Source organism: Diabrotica virgifera, chromosome 6 (assembly GCF_917563875.1).
Source record: "Diabrotica virgifera virgifera chromosome 6, PGI_DIABVI_V3a".
In the NCBI taxonomy this organism is placed as follows: domain Eukaryota; kingdom Metazoa; phylum Arthropoda; class Insecta; order Coleoptera; family Chrysomelidae; genus Diabrotica; species Diabrotica virgifera.
The window spans coordinates 95,042,891-95,061,984 of NC_065448.1; the positions used below are offsets into that span (position 1 = coordinate 95,042,891).

At 31.1% G+C, this 19,094-nt stretch overlaps 1 protein-coding gene across 1 annotated transcript in view; it reads left to right on the forward strand.

The window, feature by feature from the left end:
* The window catches only part of LOC126886124 (protein-L-histidine N-pros-methyltransferase-like), a 376,323-nt gene that overhangs the window by 3,770 nt on the left and 353,459 nt on the right, over nucleotides 1-19,094 (forward strand). The window contains exon 2 of the mRNA XM_050652968.1: nucleotides 11,185-11,221. Within this exon, the coding sequence (XP_050508925.1) occupies nucleotides 11,185-11,221 (37 nt within the window). The remainder of the gene's footprint in view (nucleotides 1-11,184; nucleotides 11,222-19,094) is intronic.

Consider the following 19,094-nt stretch of genomic DNA (forward strand, 5'->3'; position numbering starts at 1 on the left):
ATTATTTTCCGCTGTCGTTTTGGCGAGCTGAGCGAATCCGACAATTTTCTTCTTACCTATCCTTTTACCTATCCTTATATGAGCGGTGATCATATATCCTTTATACGTATGTCTTTCCAATCCGCCGAGGTGAGCGGGATCTCCTTTCTCCCCTTTCCTTATACATTCATATCGTATTAATAAAAGCAATTCCTATTTCGCGCGATCGTCAAAATCATTCATTCATGTACAAAAATATCGACACATCGGCCCGAACAGTAAGCTCGATGCGTAGAAATTATAAATATATTTTATTAACGAACTTAATGAGTAATTAAGGCTCTTATCTTCTGTTTTATTTTGATTCCAAATAAAAATGTTTAAAAAGCGGACTCTTTTTCTTCGACTGATAGTTACCTGGAGCAATAACAACGCAACGACCTCATTACACATTAACAATAAAAAACAATGTTTTAATATGAAATAAGATAAAATTACTTATCGGCAGCTGATAAAATAAGCTTTGAACTTGAATCTACGCACTTCGCAGTTCCACAAATAATATTTTTTACTTGTGTATTTGAACTCAGAAAATCGTCATTTTTCGATTTTTTCAGTTTTAAATTTTTTATAACTCGGAAACGATTAACTATAGAGGAAAATCACAAAATACCTTTTTTGTTCCCAATGATCCAAAGGACCTAAAATAATAGACCCTAAAATACCCGAGCCGAAAAAAATTGATTTTTATAATTTGTTTAAATTTTTTTTATACCCTTACCCACCAAAATCTATAAAAATCGTTCTAGCGGTTTCCGAGAAATTACCGTGTTGCCAGACTTTTTCGCAACCCTGTATGGTATACAGCCAAGTTCTGGGAACCATCCCGTTTTATTTTATAAATCTTACTCGTACTAATCTCAAAATAATACTTAACTTCCTAATAATCGAAATGAATACAAATTTTTAAACATAAAATATTTTATTTAAATATTTACACACTCTGAAGCAAAAAAAGACAACCATTCTCGTAAACCTCTTTCTATTTTTTATGATCAAATAATGAAAGTGACAAAAATAAAACTTCGGAAAACGCGAGTTCTCGTCACAAAACTGTATTTAAAAGACCAATTACTTAACGTCCGCAGCCATCGCAATAAAATACTAAAATTGAGTCAAATCTTGGCGTCTGAGTATTTTATATCTTTAAGCCAGACCTCTTATACAATATTAGTCCAAAAATTTTTAATGGACACTTCGAGAAAGAAAGTGAGTTTGTTTGTGTTTATAAGACACTATTGATTGTAGCAAAAGTACTCATACTTTTTGACTTAGTCTCGAAACCCGAAAAATGGCGTATCTTTAAGCAGCAAAAAGTACAGCAGCAGATTCAAAATTTTTAGGGCAGTTATTACTGGTGTGTGTGTGTTTTGTGTTTTATTGGCACTGGTTTTCACAACCAACTGGGCAGAGTTATTACTGGAAACATGTACATCATTCCACAAGATATAAATACTTGGAAAAGTTTAGGGAATGCCTATATCAATGAGTTACGTAAAAAATAAAAACTAAACTCGTAAGTTTGGTCAAGTTTTAAAACCAACTAATTTATTGTTTTTGCCCAGTTTTGAAAAAATGTGAAAACGTTGAATTATCCACGTCTGTCTGTCCGTCTGCCGTAAATACAACTCTTCCGTCATTATACCAGGTAGATAGACAAATGAGGTGTCGAATGAAAGCCTATAACCCAAGGATGATAATAAAGATGAGAAATTTGACCTAGGACTTCCGGTTTTAGAAATACAACCAGAATACTGTTTTAAAGTCACCGGAAAAGTACCAGCGATATATTATTCGACGCGCCTTAGCGAGATGAGAACAAATATATACTTCCGGTTTCCGTCCGCGAATAATATAACCTCTCCGTTACAGATATAATGACAATGGAGGTGTCGAATGAAAGGTTATCAGCCAAGGATCATATTATAGATGAGAAATTTGATCTCGGACTTCCGGTTTTAGAGTTGCAATCGGAAGTACCGTTTTAAAGTCACCGAAATAGTATAACCGATATATTATTCGACGTGCCTTAGCAAGATAAGAACAAATGTATACTTTTGGTTTTATATCATTTCCAGTTAAAAAGTTGTAACCGGAAGTGCCATATTTTAGTCGCAGAAATAGTACATGTGACATATCAATCGAAGTTTATTGAAAATTTGAGCTTGAATCTTTAGTTCCTATGTTGAATTCACTTCCGTTTAAACAACTATAACCGAAAATTTAGTAAAAGTGACTCAAAATTAGTGAAATCGTATATCAATCGAAGCAAAGTTACACGAAGAGTTGAGAACACGAAGACTTCCGGTTCTACTTTCGATCACTTTGGGTGACCACCTAGGACTTTGGAGGTCCAATTACTTGTTTAAAGTACGAATTAGCCATTAGCCCTTACGAAGACGAAACATAACAAACATTTTTGGTGAGATTTAAGAAACTTGGTATAAGAGATGACGGAATTTTTCAAAATAATACTTCTTGTAATATCTTTTGCAAAACAGCTGGGAATAAGTAAGGGGATAAAAGACAAAATTATACGTTAAGACGACAAATAATTAGTGGAGTCACTGAAGGTGGATATGAGCTATTACCTCCGATTTCGTTGAACCTCCATCGATTTGGATGAAATTTGGTAAATGGTTAGAGGATATCTCAAGGAACAAAGGTGACATGGTGCCAACTTGCGCTTTTACCCTGGGGGTGGATGCCACCCCTTCTCGGGGGTGAAAATTATTTTAATAAAAATAACCCCATAATGCGGTGGAGGGACAAATTATAAGCAAAATTTGTTATATAAAATTATTAATATAAATTAAAACTTTTTGAGTTATTAAAGATCAAAGATTTCAATTATTCGTGAGAAAAATGCATGTTTTTAAACGATTTTTCATAAATAACTCAAAAACTATAAGTTTTTACAAAAAAGTTATTATTACCAAAATTGAAGATATTAAAAAACGAAATAAATCCCTTACTAGAAAAATCTTTTAGTGTTAATTAAAAGTGACTTATAGGTAATTGAATGTATATTTTTTTAGGAGATATTAAAAAACGAAATAAATCCCTTACTAGAAAAATCTTTTAGTGTTAATTAAAAGTGAGTTATAGGTAATTGAATGTATATTTTTTTAGGCTACTAGCCTAAGACTACCCAAATCTAAGTATTCAAGCTTAAATAACGGGAAAATTATGCATTTTATAACACAAACTTATTAAACATTGGTCTAAGTATTTAAAAATATCTATCAGATGAGCTTACGAAAAAGTTGATAGCATTAAAATTTATGCTCCAAAAATTTTTCAAAAGATATCTTTTAAAAATTTTCCCAAAAAATGTTATTGTTTTTTTTTAAATAACTTTTTAAACTAAGGGCTTTTAAACCACGTTAAATTTAATCTTTTAGACCCCTTACTTTTTTAATAATAAAAGGTTAAATTGCCCAGTTACATGGTTCTCGCAGGCAAAATTTAAGATTAAAACCTTTCTATCTCGGTTATTTTGTACCCTACAGAAATACTAAAAAAGGTAAAATATTTGATACAGAAAAAACTAAAGTTTGATTATATATTATTTTTTTCGTATATTGAGTATTTTTGGAGTTATTATTAAAAGAAAATGAAAATAACGATAATGTGAAAAATTCTGATTTTTTTAAATTATATCTTTTTTTCAAAAATATGTATTCTAAACCGGTAAAAATTGTCAAACTCATTACTTATGCTAATATAAAGAAACTCTTGTAAGGATTTCTATAAATTTTAATTTTTGTGGAAATGGCGATGTGTTATTTTTCACTTTTTCCAAACAAATTCCAAAAAGTTCTCTTATTTTGATGCTATTAACGTCTTATGGAGCTCATTTGATAGGTACTCCGAAGTACTTTGAAGTACTTTGAAGTTTTTAGTAGGTATATTTTATAAAATGCATAGTTTTCCCATTATTTAAGCTTGAATACTTAGATTTGCGTACTCGTCGAAAAAATATACCTTCAATTACCCATAACTTACTTTGAATTAACATGAGTGTAGTTCTTTAAATAAGAAATGTATAGTCCGTTTGCTAAACTCAGACACAACTGGCTAGTGATTTTAGTAAGTAATTTTACCAATTTTGGTAAAATTGGCAAAAATTAATTACTAAATAGCTAATAATTACTAAAGTGTTAGAAATTTTGCCAATTTTTGCAAAATTGACATAAAACAAAAAAATAAAGACTAAAATGTCTAGCGAGTTGTGTCTGAGTTTAGCGAACCGACTATATTCAATTTTTTATTATCTTTAATTTTGGTAAGAATAACTTTTTTGTAAAAGCTTATAGTTTTTGAGTTATACGTGAAAAACTGCTTTAAAACATGCATTTTTTTACGAAAAAATAAAATCTTTGATCTTTAATAACTCAAAAGTATTGATTTATATTAATAACTTTATATAACAAATTTTGCTTAGAATTTGTCCCTCTATCGATTTATGGTATTATTTCTAATGAAATAATTTTCACCACCGAGATGGGGTGGCATCCACCCCCATGATAAAAGCGCAAGTTGGCATCATGTCACCTTTATTCCTTGAGGTATCTTCTAACTACTCACCAATTTTCATAAAAATCTATGGAGGTTCAACGAAATCGGAGGTGAAAACCTTCAGTGACTGCATTAAATGAGATATAATAAATTACTCAGATGTAATAGTTAACTGCCGTAAATAATCGAAAAAAAGAACTAGCAATGATTAAAAAAGTGGTGTATAGGTTAAATATTTAGGACAAAAAATATATTTAATATATTCAAGCATGCATATAATTTTGTGGATCACAAAAGCGTGATAAGTTAAAACATGCATAACTTTGACATGAACATGCATTCTTTACCTTGGGTAAAAAACTCATGTTTTTAATTATTACTCTTATTTTATTTATTACTAAAAATTACTGTACTCTTTATCGAATATTACCTCTTCTTGGAACCTATCTTAAATTTCCGTATTAGAGTGTGATTTGTTATACAGGCTGTAGCGAAAAGGCAGGTCATAAATTAAATCACATATTCTGGAACCAAAAATAGTTCGATTTAGTCTAAACTTACCTTACTACAACTATGCACATGAAAAATAGTTACAGCCCTTTGAGGTTACAAAAGGAAAATTGATAGTTTCATATATCGAAAACGTTTTCATATATCGTTAAAGATTTTATATTAAAAATGGACGTGTGGCATTCTTATGGCAGGAACGCCTAAAAAAATAAAAGTGAAATTTTTGCATCCCATAAAAATGTAATGGGGGTTTGGTTTTCTTAAACCGCTTCCAAATATTTGTGTACGTTCCAGTTAAATTATTTTTGTGGTAACATCAGTTAAACAAACACAATGTTTTTAAAACATTTTTGCCTCTTATTAGATACTTATTCGATAAGCCAATTTTTATCCAGATATTTTGAACATTTCTAAAATTCAACACACATTTTTAAATGGTTAACTAAGATTATATAAATATTATTTTCATAATGTTATTACCAGGTCGCTATCATCTTACTTTGCCATGTAAAAATATGTGTTGGATTTTACAAAAAATGTTCAAAATATCTCGATAAGAACTGGCTTATCGAAAAGAACTAATAGACAAAAAAGTTTTAAAAGCATTCTGTTTAACTGATAGTACATACCACAATAATAATTTAATTGGAACGAACGTACACAAATATTTGGGGAGTTTAAGGGAACAATTTTTATGGGGTGCACAAATTTCACATTTTTTTCTTTTTTGAAGATGTTCCTACCGTGGAAATGCCACAATTTTCAATAAAAAATCTCTAATACTTAGTTTTCGATATTCGAATTTCGAATAAAATCGTTTTTCATTTTGTAAGTTCAAAGAGATGTTGTAATACACTGGGGTGCAAAATTAACCGGACACCTTAAAAACGGGTCATTTTTGATGTCTGGAATTTTCTAAACGTGTTGTCCGATTTAAGTGATTTTTTTAATATATTTTACATATTTACATATATTTTATACTTATTCTTTAACAATATCGCTGTAATAGTATTGTTGCTAAACAGTTAAATTTTCATTGTATACCGGGTGTACCAATCAAACTGTGTTTTTTTCTCAAAGTTCGCATCACCCTGTGGAACATTCTAGCATTTATAAAATACTGAAATTAAATTCCACCTGTAGCCTCATGTTTTCTCAACAGTTTGTTTTTTGATTCGTTCGCTTACATTGGACCATAAAAAAGTTAGGTACTTTAACAACTAGCCATGTTTTTTATCAATACAGGGTGTTTTAAATAAGTATGGCCAACTTTAAGGGGAAATTCTGCATAAAAAATAATGAGAGTTTACTTTGTAAATGGTATGTCCGCAAATGCTTCGTTTCCGAGATAGGGGGTGTTGAAATTTTTATTACAAAATGACGATTTATTTATTGCTTTAAAACCGGTTGAGATATGCAAATGAAATTTGGTCGGTTTAAAGACGTAGTTATTGCACATTTTTTGACATACAATTAAGCATTTAATATTCACCATTGGCACGCATACGGGTAATATAACCGCTCATATTACCCGTATGCGCACCAATGGTTAATATTAAATTCTTACTTGTATGTCAAGAAATGTACAATAACTACGTCTTAAAACCCACCAAATTTCATTTGCATATCTCAAGAGGTTTTAAAGTAATAAATAAATCGTCAGTTTGTAAGAAAAATTTCAACACCCTCTATCTCAGAAACGAAGCATTTGCGGACATAGGTTTATAAAGCAAACTGTCATTATTTTTCATGTAGAATTACAACTTAAAGTTTGTTACACTTATTTAAAAACACCCTGTATTCATGAAAAACATGGGTAATTGTTAAAGTACCTATCTTTTTTATGGTCCAACATGAGCGAATGAATCAAAAAACAGAATGTTGAGAAAACAGATTTGATTGAGATTTTAATTTCAGTATTTTATAAATGCTAGAATATTCCACAGGGTGATGCGAAGTTTGAGAAAAAAACACAGTTTCATTGGTACACCCGGTATACAATGAAAATTTACCCGTTTAGTAACAATATTATTACAGCGATATTGTTAACGAATAAGGCTATAACATATTAAAAAATCACTTGAATCGGAAAACAGCTTTAGGAAATTCGAGACATCAAAAAGACCCATTTTTAAAGTGTCCAGTTAATTTTGCACCCCAGTGTAGTTATTTATGAAACAGTTCGTGAAGTATGCTTTTTGCGAACGCAGGCGATTTTTAGAGCACGAGCGACAACGGAGCGAGTGCTATACATCGCGTAAGTTCGCAAAAAGTACTTCACGCACAGTTTTATACAATATTTTATCTACGATAAACAAATAAAAAAACTGTTACTCTTCGTCACTGGAATTCATTTCTATTCTACAATTTTTAGAACTTTTACATTTAAAAATCCTAACTACTTTCAAACTACAAAACTGTCAAAAATTTTTCTTGTAAGTCATTGCTCATATTGTCATCACCATGACAACGCGAAAATTAAGGATATTTGATTATATGAATCTGTGCCAAAAAACCCATTGAGAGTGTGCGAAAAAGTAAATCCCATTTAAAATACATTGTTACTTCACGCACACTTTAAACCCTTCACGCACTGCAATCTATAATGACAGTGTTCACGAACTAAAAACTTACATAATATGGCATAGAGTAGATATACCCTATTTCACGAACATACGCCTGTTATGGATTACTTCGACAACGAATATTTTACTGTGCAAAATAAGAAGAACGAAAGTAAATTGCAAGTTACATTGTTGTTTATTGGAATAATTATTAGCGCCATTTACTTTCGTACTTCTTATGTTGCACAGTAAAATATTCGTTGTCGAAGTAATCCAAAACAGGCGTATGTTCGTGGAATGGCCCATAATAGTTATTCGTTATTCATGAAACAGTTCGTGAAGTATGCTTTTTGCGAACGCACGCGATTTTCAGAACACGAGCGACAACGGAGCGAGTGCTATAAATCGCGTAATTTCGCAAAAAGTACTTCACGCACAGTTTCATACAATATTTTATCTACGATAAACAAATAAAAAGCTGTAACTCTTCGTCACTGGAATTCATTTCTGTTCTACAATTTTTAGAACTTTGACATTTAAAAATTCTAACTACTTTCAAACCACAAAACTGTCAAAACTTTTGTTGTAATTCATTGCTCATATTGCCATCACCATGACAACGCGAAAGTTAAGGATTGTCACCATGACAACGCGAAAGTTAAAAACAGTGCGAAAAAGTAAGTCCCATTTAAAATACATTGTTACTTCACGCACACTTTAAATCCTTCACGCACTGCTATCTATAATGAAAGTTTTGTGGTATCTATAATGATAGCAGTGCATGAAGGGTTTAAAGTGTGTCTGAAGTAACAATGTATTCTAAATGGGATTTACTTTTTCGCACACTTTAAATGGGTTTTTTGGCACACTTTCATATAATCAAATATCCTTAACTTTCGCGTTGTCATGGTGACGACAATATGAGCAATGACTTACAACACAATTTTTGACAGTTTTGTGGTTTGAAAGTAGTTAGGATTTTTAAATGTCAAAGTTCTAAAACTTGTAGAATAGAAATCAATTCCAGTGACGAAGAGTTACAGTTTTTTTATTTGTTTATCGAAGAGTAGATAAAATATTGTATGAAATTGTGCGTGAAGTACTTTTTGTGAACTTACGCATGTATAGCACTCGCTCCGTTGTCGCTCGTGCTCTAAATATCGCGTGCGTTCGCAAAAAGCATACTTCACGAACTGTTTCATAATAGACTATTGATTATGTACTATAGAAAGGAACTACAACGTTAACGGGGTTTTATTATTTCATATGGTCAATGAATCTCTATATATGAAAAAACCGCGGAGTGCTACCATTTAAAGGGGTGCGTTTTCGAGAAATGGGTGAATTAGTCCCTGGGCACAGGTTACATTAGGGTGAGTTCTATGCACTTTTGGTACAAACACGTGTACATAAAAATTGTTCCTGGTTAAATTTCCTATCTAAATATAACTTTTTAAAGTCAAAGATACTTTTTTTACAAAAATATATTCAAAAGAAAAAGCACAAAGAAACCCAAAAGAAAGAAATTTTGTTTTTTGTCCCATAACTTTTGTCCACGGAGATATAGGTATAGACATTGCTTCACAGAAAAAAAACATTTAAAATGATGTTTAGTAGTGGTCATTGGATTTACAGTTTTCGAAATATGATTTTTCAAAGTTCGCCACTCACAGCAATTTTGGGCAATTTTCCTTGTTATTTCGCAAATATTGTTCTGTAACTTTTTTCTACGTAACTTTAGGCATATGCAATGGTACATGTAAGAGGAATAGAAATCAATTACCTTTAAATTGTTCTACTGTATAATGTTGTACGACTTCTTTTAAAGAGGATATCTTTTTCAAGACTTTATACTTTTAATGAGTTTTTATATTTTTTACGATTATTTTTTAAATTTCCCATTATAACTTTTTTTTCTATATTTAGGTATATATTATATAACAAAAAAAATAAAGCTTATTCTGTTTACTTTAAAATGGTGTATTATAAAAAATTCTAGGATTATTTTTGAATAAGATATGCTTTTTCAAAATGTAATAAGTACTTGCAACGATTTTTGATTTTAGGATTATTTTTTAAATTCCTCATTACAACTTTTTTATGTGATTGTGTGTTATGATTGAATCTTATTTTTTATAGGTAATTCTTTGGATCCACTTGACTCGGCCGGGCAAACTTCAAAATATGGATTAATTCCAATATTTACTGTCAAAGCTCCTGCACCACAAGCTTTGCTTGAAAAAATAGCATGTAAATGTACCAAAGGATGTACAAAAAATTGCGGTTGTAGGAAGATATGAATTAGTTGTTCAATATTCTGCAAAGGGTGCATGTGCATGGGTACTAATTGTGGGAACTCTAAGATAACTGAGGTGTCAGAGGAAGATATTGAAGCTAATGCTAACGAAGAGATGGACTTTGATTTTGAAAATTTTTTAAATGTCAACGTTTAAATAATTTTAACTAAAGTAATGTTTTCAAGACTAATGTTTATGTAATTTTTGTAAAAGAAATAATTTTAAATAATACAGGTAAAAAAATATCAAAAAATCACTCGGTTTCCATTAAATATTTAAATATAGATATTGCTCTTTATTGTGCAATATATAGTATATTCATGTACAAGAAAAAAGAAGTTATAATGAGACATTTCAAAAATAATCGTAAAAAATGTAAAAAATAATATTTTTTTATTTTAGGTATTATATTATAATATATAATATAATATTATATATAGTATATATTATATAATATAATATTATATAATATATAATATACTATATAATAATATTTTTTTATTTTTATATTATATTATAAAAAATCGTTAGAAGTATAAAACCTTGAAAAACCATAATCTCTTTAAAAAAAGTCGTACAACGTTACACAGTAGACCATTTTAAAGGTAATTGATTTCTATTCCTATTACGTGTACCATTGCATATACCTAAAGTTACGTAGAAAAAAACTACAGAACAATATTTGCGAAATAACAAGGAAAATTGCCCAAAATTGCTGTGAGTGGCGAACTTTGAAAAATCATATCTCGAAAACTATAAATCCTAATTACCTCTTCTAAACAACATTTTAAAGAAGAAATGTGTAGGTTTTTTTTCTATAAAGCAATATATATACCTATATCCTCGTGGACAAAAGTTATAGGACAAAAAACAAAAATAGTGCATAGAACTCACCCTAATGTAACCTGTGCCCAGGGACTAATTCACCCATTTCTCAAAAATGCACCCCTTTAAATGGTAGCACTCCGCGGTTTTTTCATATATAGATGTCCATTGATCATATGAAATAATAAAACCCCGTTAACGTTGTAGTTCCTTTTAGCTATCTTATTTTGAATATAATCAATAGCCTAATAAATAACTATTTTTTGTGCACATTTGTACTAAGGTAAGTTAGGTTCAATCGAACTATTTTTAGTTCCAGAATATGTGATTTAATTTATGGCCTGCCTTTTTGTTACACCCTGCATATCTGTGTATATTTAGATAAATAAAAATTTTGAATTTTATATTGCTTTTTTGTTACAGGTAAGATCTTTTTGGGGTTAAAGAAATAGTTAGTGTTTACTGGTAAGTTATGTAAGAATTTCTTATAACCTAAACAAATTTTACATGGTGGATGTATATCTACCGCTATATTTTTATTACTAGCTGCTGACCTGACATGCGTTGTTCTGTCGGAACTACATGGAGTCAAAAAATTAATAAAATCTGGACTGTTTCCAGAAACCAATATTGGCGTTAATTTGACTTGGCGACTGGCGCACCACAATCCAGAGGCTCCATCTTTAAACTTAAATGCCTTGTAATATGGACATACAATATTAATTTCTTCAGTAGCAACGATTTGCTGCAAACTGTAATAGATTGCCACGTTATGCTGCTTGATGGGGATTAAACGTGACATTTCCACTTTGGTGATTTTGATTCCATCGATTCCGTTCAAAGTTATTTTGCGCTTCGCGTTGCTCGATAGTTTGACTTGCTTTTAGATTTTTGACTCACATTGCGAGTTACAGGACCTAAGTTGCTATGTCTAATTGGTTCCATTTGTAAGAGTCAAAATTCATATGGAAATAACATGTTATAGACTTCCTTAGTGTTTAATGTTGTTGTGAAGCTATTTCCTTGTGGCATTTTTATAATTAAGGATTTTCTATGGGAAATAAGCCACAATTTCACTAAAAAATGAATTTATTAACGTTTCGAAGCCCAAATCGGGTTTCGTTGTCAAAATACCTTAGTGTTTCTATAGAACCATATACAGAGAGAGTCTGTAAAGTGGAATAAATTCAATATCTCAAATACTAATTGTTTTTTTGGAAAATGCTCAGACCCGTCGATTAGTATTTCAAATTGTCCTTTTTGACATTCAATAATAATGTATACAGGGTGTCCCAATTTAGAGATATGACGTCATCGTCGATTTTCTTAAATGGCAACACTGTCATTTTGATAGCTAATTTGATAGGGTTTGTAAAGTTATACATAACTGCAAAATATCAAATTTTTATTCTCTACCATTTACAAGATAATAGAAAATAACAAAGTTATATCTGTAATTTGGAATATATTCAATAATTAAAATACTAACTGTTTTTTTTTGAAAAATGCTCAGACCCGTCGATTAGTATATCAAATTGTCCTTTTTGACATATAATAATAATGTATACAGGGTGTCCCAATTTAGAGATATGACGTCATCGTTGATTTTCTTAAATGGCAACACTGTCATTTTGATAGCTATTTTGATAGGGTGTGTAAAGTTATACACAACTGCAAAATTTCAAATTTGTATTCTCTACCATTTAGATGATAATAAAAAATAACAAAGTTATGAAAAAGAAGTAATCAACTAATAATTGAATTTAATTATTTCAATAAATTAAGCAAAAACTCATAATGTTGCCCTCAAGTATTGTCAAATTGTCAATGGGCAACGTTATGAGCATTTGCTTAATTGAAATAAATACATTCAATTATTATTTGATTACTTCTTGTTCTTCATTACTTTGTTATTTTTTATTATCTTGTAAATGGTAGGGAATAAAATTTTGAAATTTTTCAGATGTGTATAACTTTACACACGCTATCAAAATAGCTATCAAAATGATAGTGTTGCCATTTAAGAAAATCAACGATGACGTCATATCTCTAAATTGGGACACCCTGTATACATTATTATTATATGTCAAAAATGACAATTTGATATACTAATCGACGGGTCTGAGCATTTTTCAAAAAAACAATTAGTATTTGAGATATTGAATTTATTCCACTTTACAGACTCTCTCTGTATATGTACACACACCCAAACTTATATGGAATCACCATGTAGGTATTTCAAAGTAATATTTATTTCTTTTGAAAAAACTTGTTATTGTTGCGAAGAATAAAGGTTTTTATTAAAAATACACAAATATATAAGACAATCGGATAGTACAGCTCGGTACGGTATAGTTTATTTGCTTGAGTTGCAAATTGAATGAAAATAAATAAACTAACTTTTGCTTTCAAAAACGAAAATATGCCTCATGTGGGGTTATAGAACTTACAACGAGGAAAGATTATTGGTCTTGTGGAAAAAGAAATGTTCTCAGAGGCACATAGCTGTAGAGCTAGGCGTAATACAGGGCGTTCTGTCCAAAACCTATGCTAGGTAACAGGACCTAGGAAAGCTCAAAAATAAAGCAAGGGAAAGTTGCCAAAAGTAATAACGGCTCTCTACGATCGTTTAATTGTCCAATCAGTTGGAAGACGCCCAACCATTTCTCACCTGCAGCTCCAAAGGCAGTTTTGGAAGCTACAGGTGTAAATGTTTCAGTTGAAATCAGTTTCAGAAATTCAGTTCCCGAGTTATCCAGGCAGTACAGGATTGATCGCCTAAATTGGTGTCTTCACCACCAAAACTGGAACATTGGTAATTGACAAAATGTGCTATTTTCAAAAAAAGTCAGGATTTGTGTAAAATCAGATGACCCACGAAATCGTGTACTTAGAGGTCGAGGAAGACAAACAAGAACGAAAACTGCCATATCTGTTCACAAATATACACGGGGAAGTGTAATGTTCTGGAGAGGAATTGTGATCCGTAAAAAAAACTCCTTTAATTTTCATCCAATCAACTTTAACTGCTCACAGGTACGTTGATAACCTGTAGTCAGGCGCTAGAGAGGTGCAATAGGAGAAAATTTAATTTTATTGCATGATAATAGACCTCTACATACCATTAGAGTGACTACAGACATCATTGAACCAGAAGGTATCCCTTGTTTGGAGTGGCCTGCTTGTTCACCCGAGCTTAATCCTATAGAGTATTTGTGGGATATGCTTAAAAGAAAAATTAGAGCTCGCCGGGATAATCCACAAAACACCGCACGGCTAGTACAAGCTGCTCTTAAAGGATGGAGCAACCTACCACAACAAAATGTTGATAATTTAATTAGGAGCGTGCCCACGCAAATTGAAGCTTGCATAAGGACTAGAGGTGATAACACTGGCTACCACATAATACAAAAAAAAATAAAAACAATTTAAACATTATTCGTTTTACATTGAAATTTTGTATGCCATTGACTTTAAAACAACTCTACTTTCAATTTGTTTGTTAAATGCTTTATTGTTTTATTTAATTGTTATGTGTTTGTTACTTAATTGCTTTAAAATAAATATTGTTTGACTTCGTGTGTTCGTTTTTTTTTAATTCTCGCGAAATAGTAAGAACTATCAGATGATTCCATTTAAGTTTGGGTGTGTGTAGGTATATACCAAGTATTAGTCTCTCAAAACTTATCAAAACTTATCTTAGATCAAAAATCGATATTAAATTAAATTTTTAATATAAGGCGACCTTGCAATGAACTAACTACGGCTCTTGTTAACTCTTGTGTATAATTTATTTTTGAAAAATCCCTTCTCAAAATAGGTACATAGAACAAACGAAAACTGGATAGTTTCCTTAAATTTTTGTTTCGCACAATTTCTTCAAATTTGCTTTCCGTGAGAACTTTCTACAAAATGTTAGAAAACAAAAAATAAAAAAAGATGAATGAAATCGATAGTCATTCTCAAGTTATGGAGAATCACTATCGACTAATAGACATCTGGAGACACAGAAACGTACGTGTGGGGATGGTGTATCATCTCTGAACCGAATTGAAACATAAGCTGTTTTTTAATGTTTCATTTTACTCATATCTTGAGTAGATGGAATCAACTTTCGTTGAAATTTTTTCCTAGACCAATAGACAGAATGTGACTGCATATTGTAGAGCCCTTTCGTTTTCTTTATTCGTCGTCTCCTTGCCTTATGAATTGTAAAAGGCAGAGATTAAGGATGTTACCAGAAAGTGGTTCCACGAGAAGTTTCTGATTTATTGTTTAGATCTAGGACTTATCATTTCTCTTTCTACATTTCTGTTTGGTATATAATTGATATATAGTTTTAATGTTTTCCATGCGTGTATCTTACAATAAATGTCTTGTTGAGTTTGAAAGTGACATTTTCATACCACTTTCTGATAAAACTCAGGCTTGTTTGAAATTATTTAAAATCTATTGCATCAAATAGTCGATTAAGGACTTATTTCTCCTCAGTCCTCTTTTAATTTGGACAATCTTCGTTTAGTTTCGCCACAAAAGATATATAGTCTATTTCGAAGCTAGGACAAATAATCCCCGGACAAATAATTTCGGACAAAAAATCCCCACAAATTATCCCTGGACAAAAAATCCCCGGACAAATAATCCCCGGACAAAAAATCCCCACAAAAAATCCCGGACAAATAATCCCCACAAATTTTTTTGGACAAAATATACCCACAAAAAATCCCGGACAATAAATCCCAAGAAATATTTGCTGTCGAATAGTTATCTAAAAGTTTTCCTGAAATTTTAACAAATTTCGAATTCCAATTCCATGCTAAAAACTTTAAATTATACATGACAAAAAAAGGGTGAGTTTTTTCAAAAATCGTGGAAGATATGGGGAATGAGCTAAGACCCCGTTTTCATGACAGACGCTTAACGCGCATTTTGATAGGGCGCGATTACAACTACATACATTTTACTTTACGTTCATATGCCAAATGCCAACGCGCGTCCTAATAACCTAAAACGCGCGTTAGCATGTGAACGGTCTTCAGTAAAATGTATGTATGTAGTTGCAATCGCGCCCTATCAAAATGCGCGTTAAACGTCTGTCATGAAAACGGGGTCTTAGCTCATTCCCCATATCTTCCACGATTTTTGAAAAAACTCACCCTTTTTTTGTCATGTATAATTTAAAGTTTTTAGCATGGAATTGGAATTCGAAATTTGTTAAAATTTCAGGAAAACTTTTAGAGAACTATTCGACAGCAAATATTTCTTGGGGATTTTGTGTCCAGGATTTTTTGTGGGGATATTTTGTCCAAAGAAATTTGTGGGGATTATTTGTCCGGGATTTTTTGTGGGGATTTTTTGTCCGGGGATTATTTGTCCGGGGCTTTTTTGTCCAGAGATAATTTGTGGGGATTTTTTGTCCGGGATTATTTGTCCGGCGATTATTTGTCCGGACCCCTCTATTTCTTCGCAAAAGGGCTTCTTCTTCATTTTAAAGATTAGACATCTGTAGCCTACACCGAATTCAACCGAATTCATCTTTGCTTCATATTTTTAACCGCCACCCTACTTATCTTCTTTATTCGATGCTATAACGGGAGGTACAGACAATTATAGTGAAAATGTATTAAAATCAGGAAGTCTTATTATCTGGTTCATATGATAAGAAAAGCGAAATATCCAGTACTTATGGGAAACTCGGGAAGACGCATATTTTGAATATTTCAATGGGAAAAGGAATCTTAAGAAAAATGTTAATTTCAATTCATCTTTACTGGTGATTTTTTTCTTGTTTTATTGTTTGCTATTATTTTGACAACCTTTAGGTGAATTATTTTTTCTAAAAAAAATCGATGATGCTATTGCTGTGTACAGTTCATCCCAAATCATTTTTTCAGTGCGTTATTAATTTTAACGGCATATAGTATTTGAAGAATGTCGCAAATCGTTGCTTGACATTTTAGTTAAATCTGACAATTGTCAGAATATTTCTATTTATATAAATATCAATATTTATACAAATATTTGCCAGAATATTAATATTTAAAACATTTTAATGTAAAAATACATAAATATGAAATCAAATTTCATTATACAATGTCCGAATATATGAATAAAATTTTGATTACGTTTGTGTTATCTTTATTCACATCATTGATTGGTTACCTATTTAGAGTAGGTATTGTAATCGCCAACCAATTTTACATCTATAGGTATAAGTCGTTTTAATATGCAAATACCCGTCAACGAATACATAATTTTCTAAGTTCTATGTATATGTATAGTAATCACGGAGGGTACGTTTTTTCCTGTCACTTCCAACTTTAATGCGTTAGAGAGAATTCGATAATCTATGACGCACCGAAAAAAGGGTTTGGAATCAACTGTACTATGTTGACTTGCGTTACATTAAACAACCACAAAATATTTAGTTTGTAACAAGATTTACTTGCCTCGTCAAATTTTTTCGGCTAACAATACAAATCTTAATTGATTCACACCCGGATTCTTTATGTTGATATTGTAAGTTTCTTTTTTCATTCAAATAAAAGATTTTAATTAATCACACAGTCAGTCAAATACTTTTGATTACTATTATAAATGTAGCCGTCACTTTTGATTTTATCTTAATTGCATTGAAATGTAGAGACAAGGCAGTCGTTTCCATCGTTACATTCGATTTTGGCGGTATCGTTAGTGGTAATATTCGTAATGAATTAATTAATAATCAGAAATGTACTTATTAATTTAGTCACATATCCGGTGAAATTATTAGACATACTTATAACAAAGCACATTATAATATATGACTTGGCAGAATTTCAATTAAGTATGATTTGATTGCTCTTGTCTGTTTCATAGTCCGGTCCTTCAGAAATGTTTAGTCTTGGCTTAGACTTAGATGATATGTATTATGAATTGAATTTACATTCTTTACTGAAATGGTTTTAGTTACTTTTTAAGCTTTTAATTTTTTCTGTGAACGCCTTTCTTTGCTTTTTTAGTTTTATCCAGTCAGTCTGTTTAGAGTTAGCTGGTTTTATTGTTCGACTCCATAGTAAAGCTCCATAATAGAGCACACTGTGTACAGCTTTACTATGGAGCTGAATCATGGACATTAAATGGAAATGCAATAAATCGACTTAACGCATTTGAAATGTTTACATTTATGTAGAAGAGTGTAAAGGATTTCATGGGTAGATAGAGTCACGAATATAGAAGTGTTATACACAATAAAAGAAAGAAAATTGCAATATCTCGGACATGTGATGAAAGGCGAAATGTATAATATCTTGAGACTCATACATCAAGGAAAAATAGAGGGTAAGAGAAGAGTAGGAACGAGACGTGTTTCGTGGTTGAAGAACCTGAGAGAATGGTTTGGTTGCAGCTCAAGACAACTCTTCAGAGCAGCTGCCTCGAAGGTCAAAATAGCCATAATGACTGCCAACCTTCGTCGAGGAGATGGCATTTACAGTTTGTGTTTATCTCATATCATGTTTTATTATTTATATTTTAATTATCCTACCAGCTTAAGTTTTCTTCTACATCTGTTGTCTACCTCTTTCAATATTGCCATATCGAGGGTTTGGTATCAACCAACGTTAACTACAAAAACATAAAGTGGCAGAAAATGCGAAAAACTGTTTTGAAACGTAATATCGGCCAACAAATTTGTGATTACGGAGGCAAAATACATTACAATAGAAATCTGTAAATTTATATAGTATTATTATGGTTTCTTTGACATATGGTAAAAATTATTACAGGTTATTGTTATTCTACAGAGAAAAAAATAGAATTTTTTCTAATAATGACCTGATAACGCTTTTTGATATTACCGATATATATTTTTTGTAACCGTTAACGTCACACCTGATAATAATAGTTTTACTACAGGGTTAGCACTGCTGGGTTAAAATGTAAAAATGTAATTTCCCTAAAATGTTGAGAAAATTTCACTGATATTTCCCCTTTTTTCCATTGCAGCACTAACCCTGTATTATAAAAAATGTTATAAGTGTATTTAAATAAAAAACTTTATTTTTCTAATAAAATACAAATATCTAATAAATTTATGAAATGTCTAAATACTTATAGGTACCATCTTTAAACGTCTTCATCTTCTGAAACATTTTCATTATGATCATTCCTTGAAGATTCTAGTAAAAGAAGTGATATTGGTCTTTAATTTTTGCTCACAGAGTTCTACTAAACCTTTTAACTTTTTATTATTAATCGTTAACGGTTTGTCATATTTTCTTCTTGGCACAAGTTTGTTAATTGAAAATGTTCGAAGTTGCCTTCTCTGTATTTTTAATTTCGTAAAGTTGTCTGATTT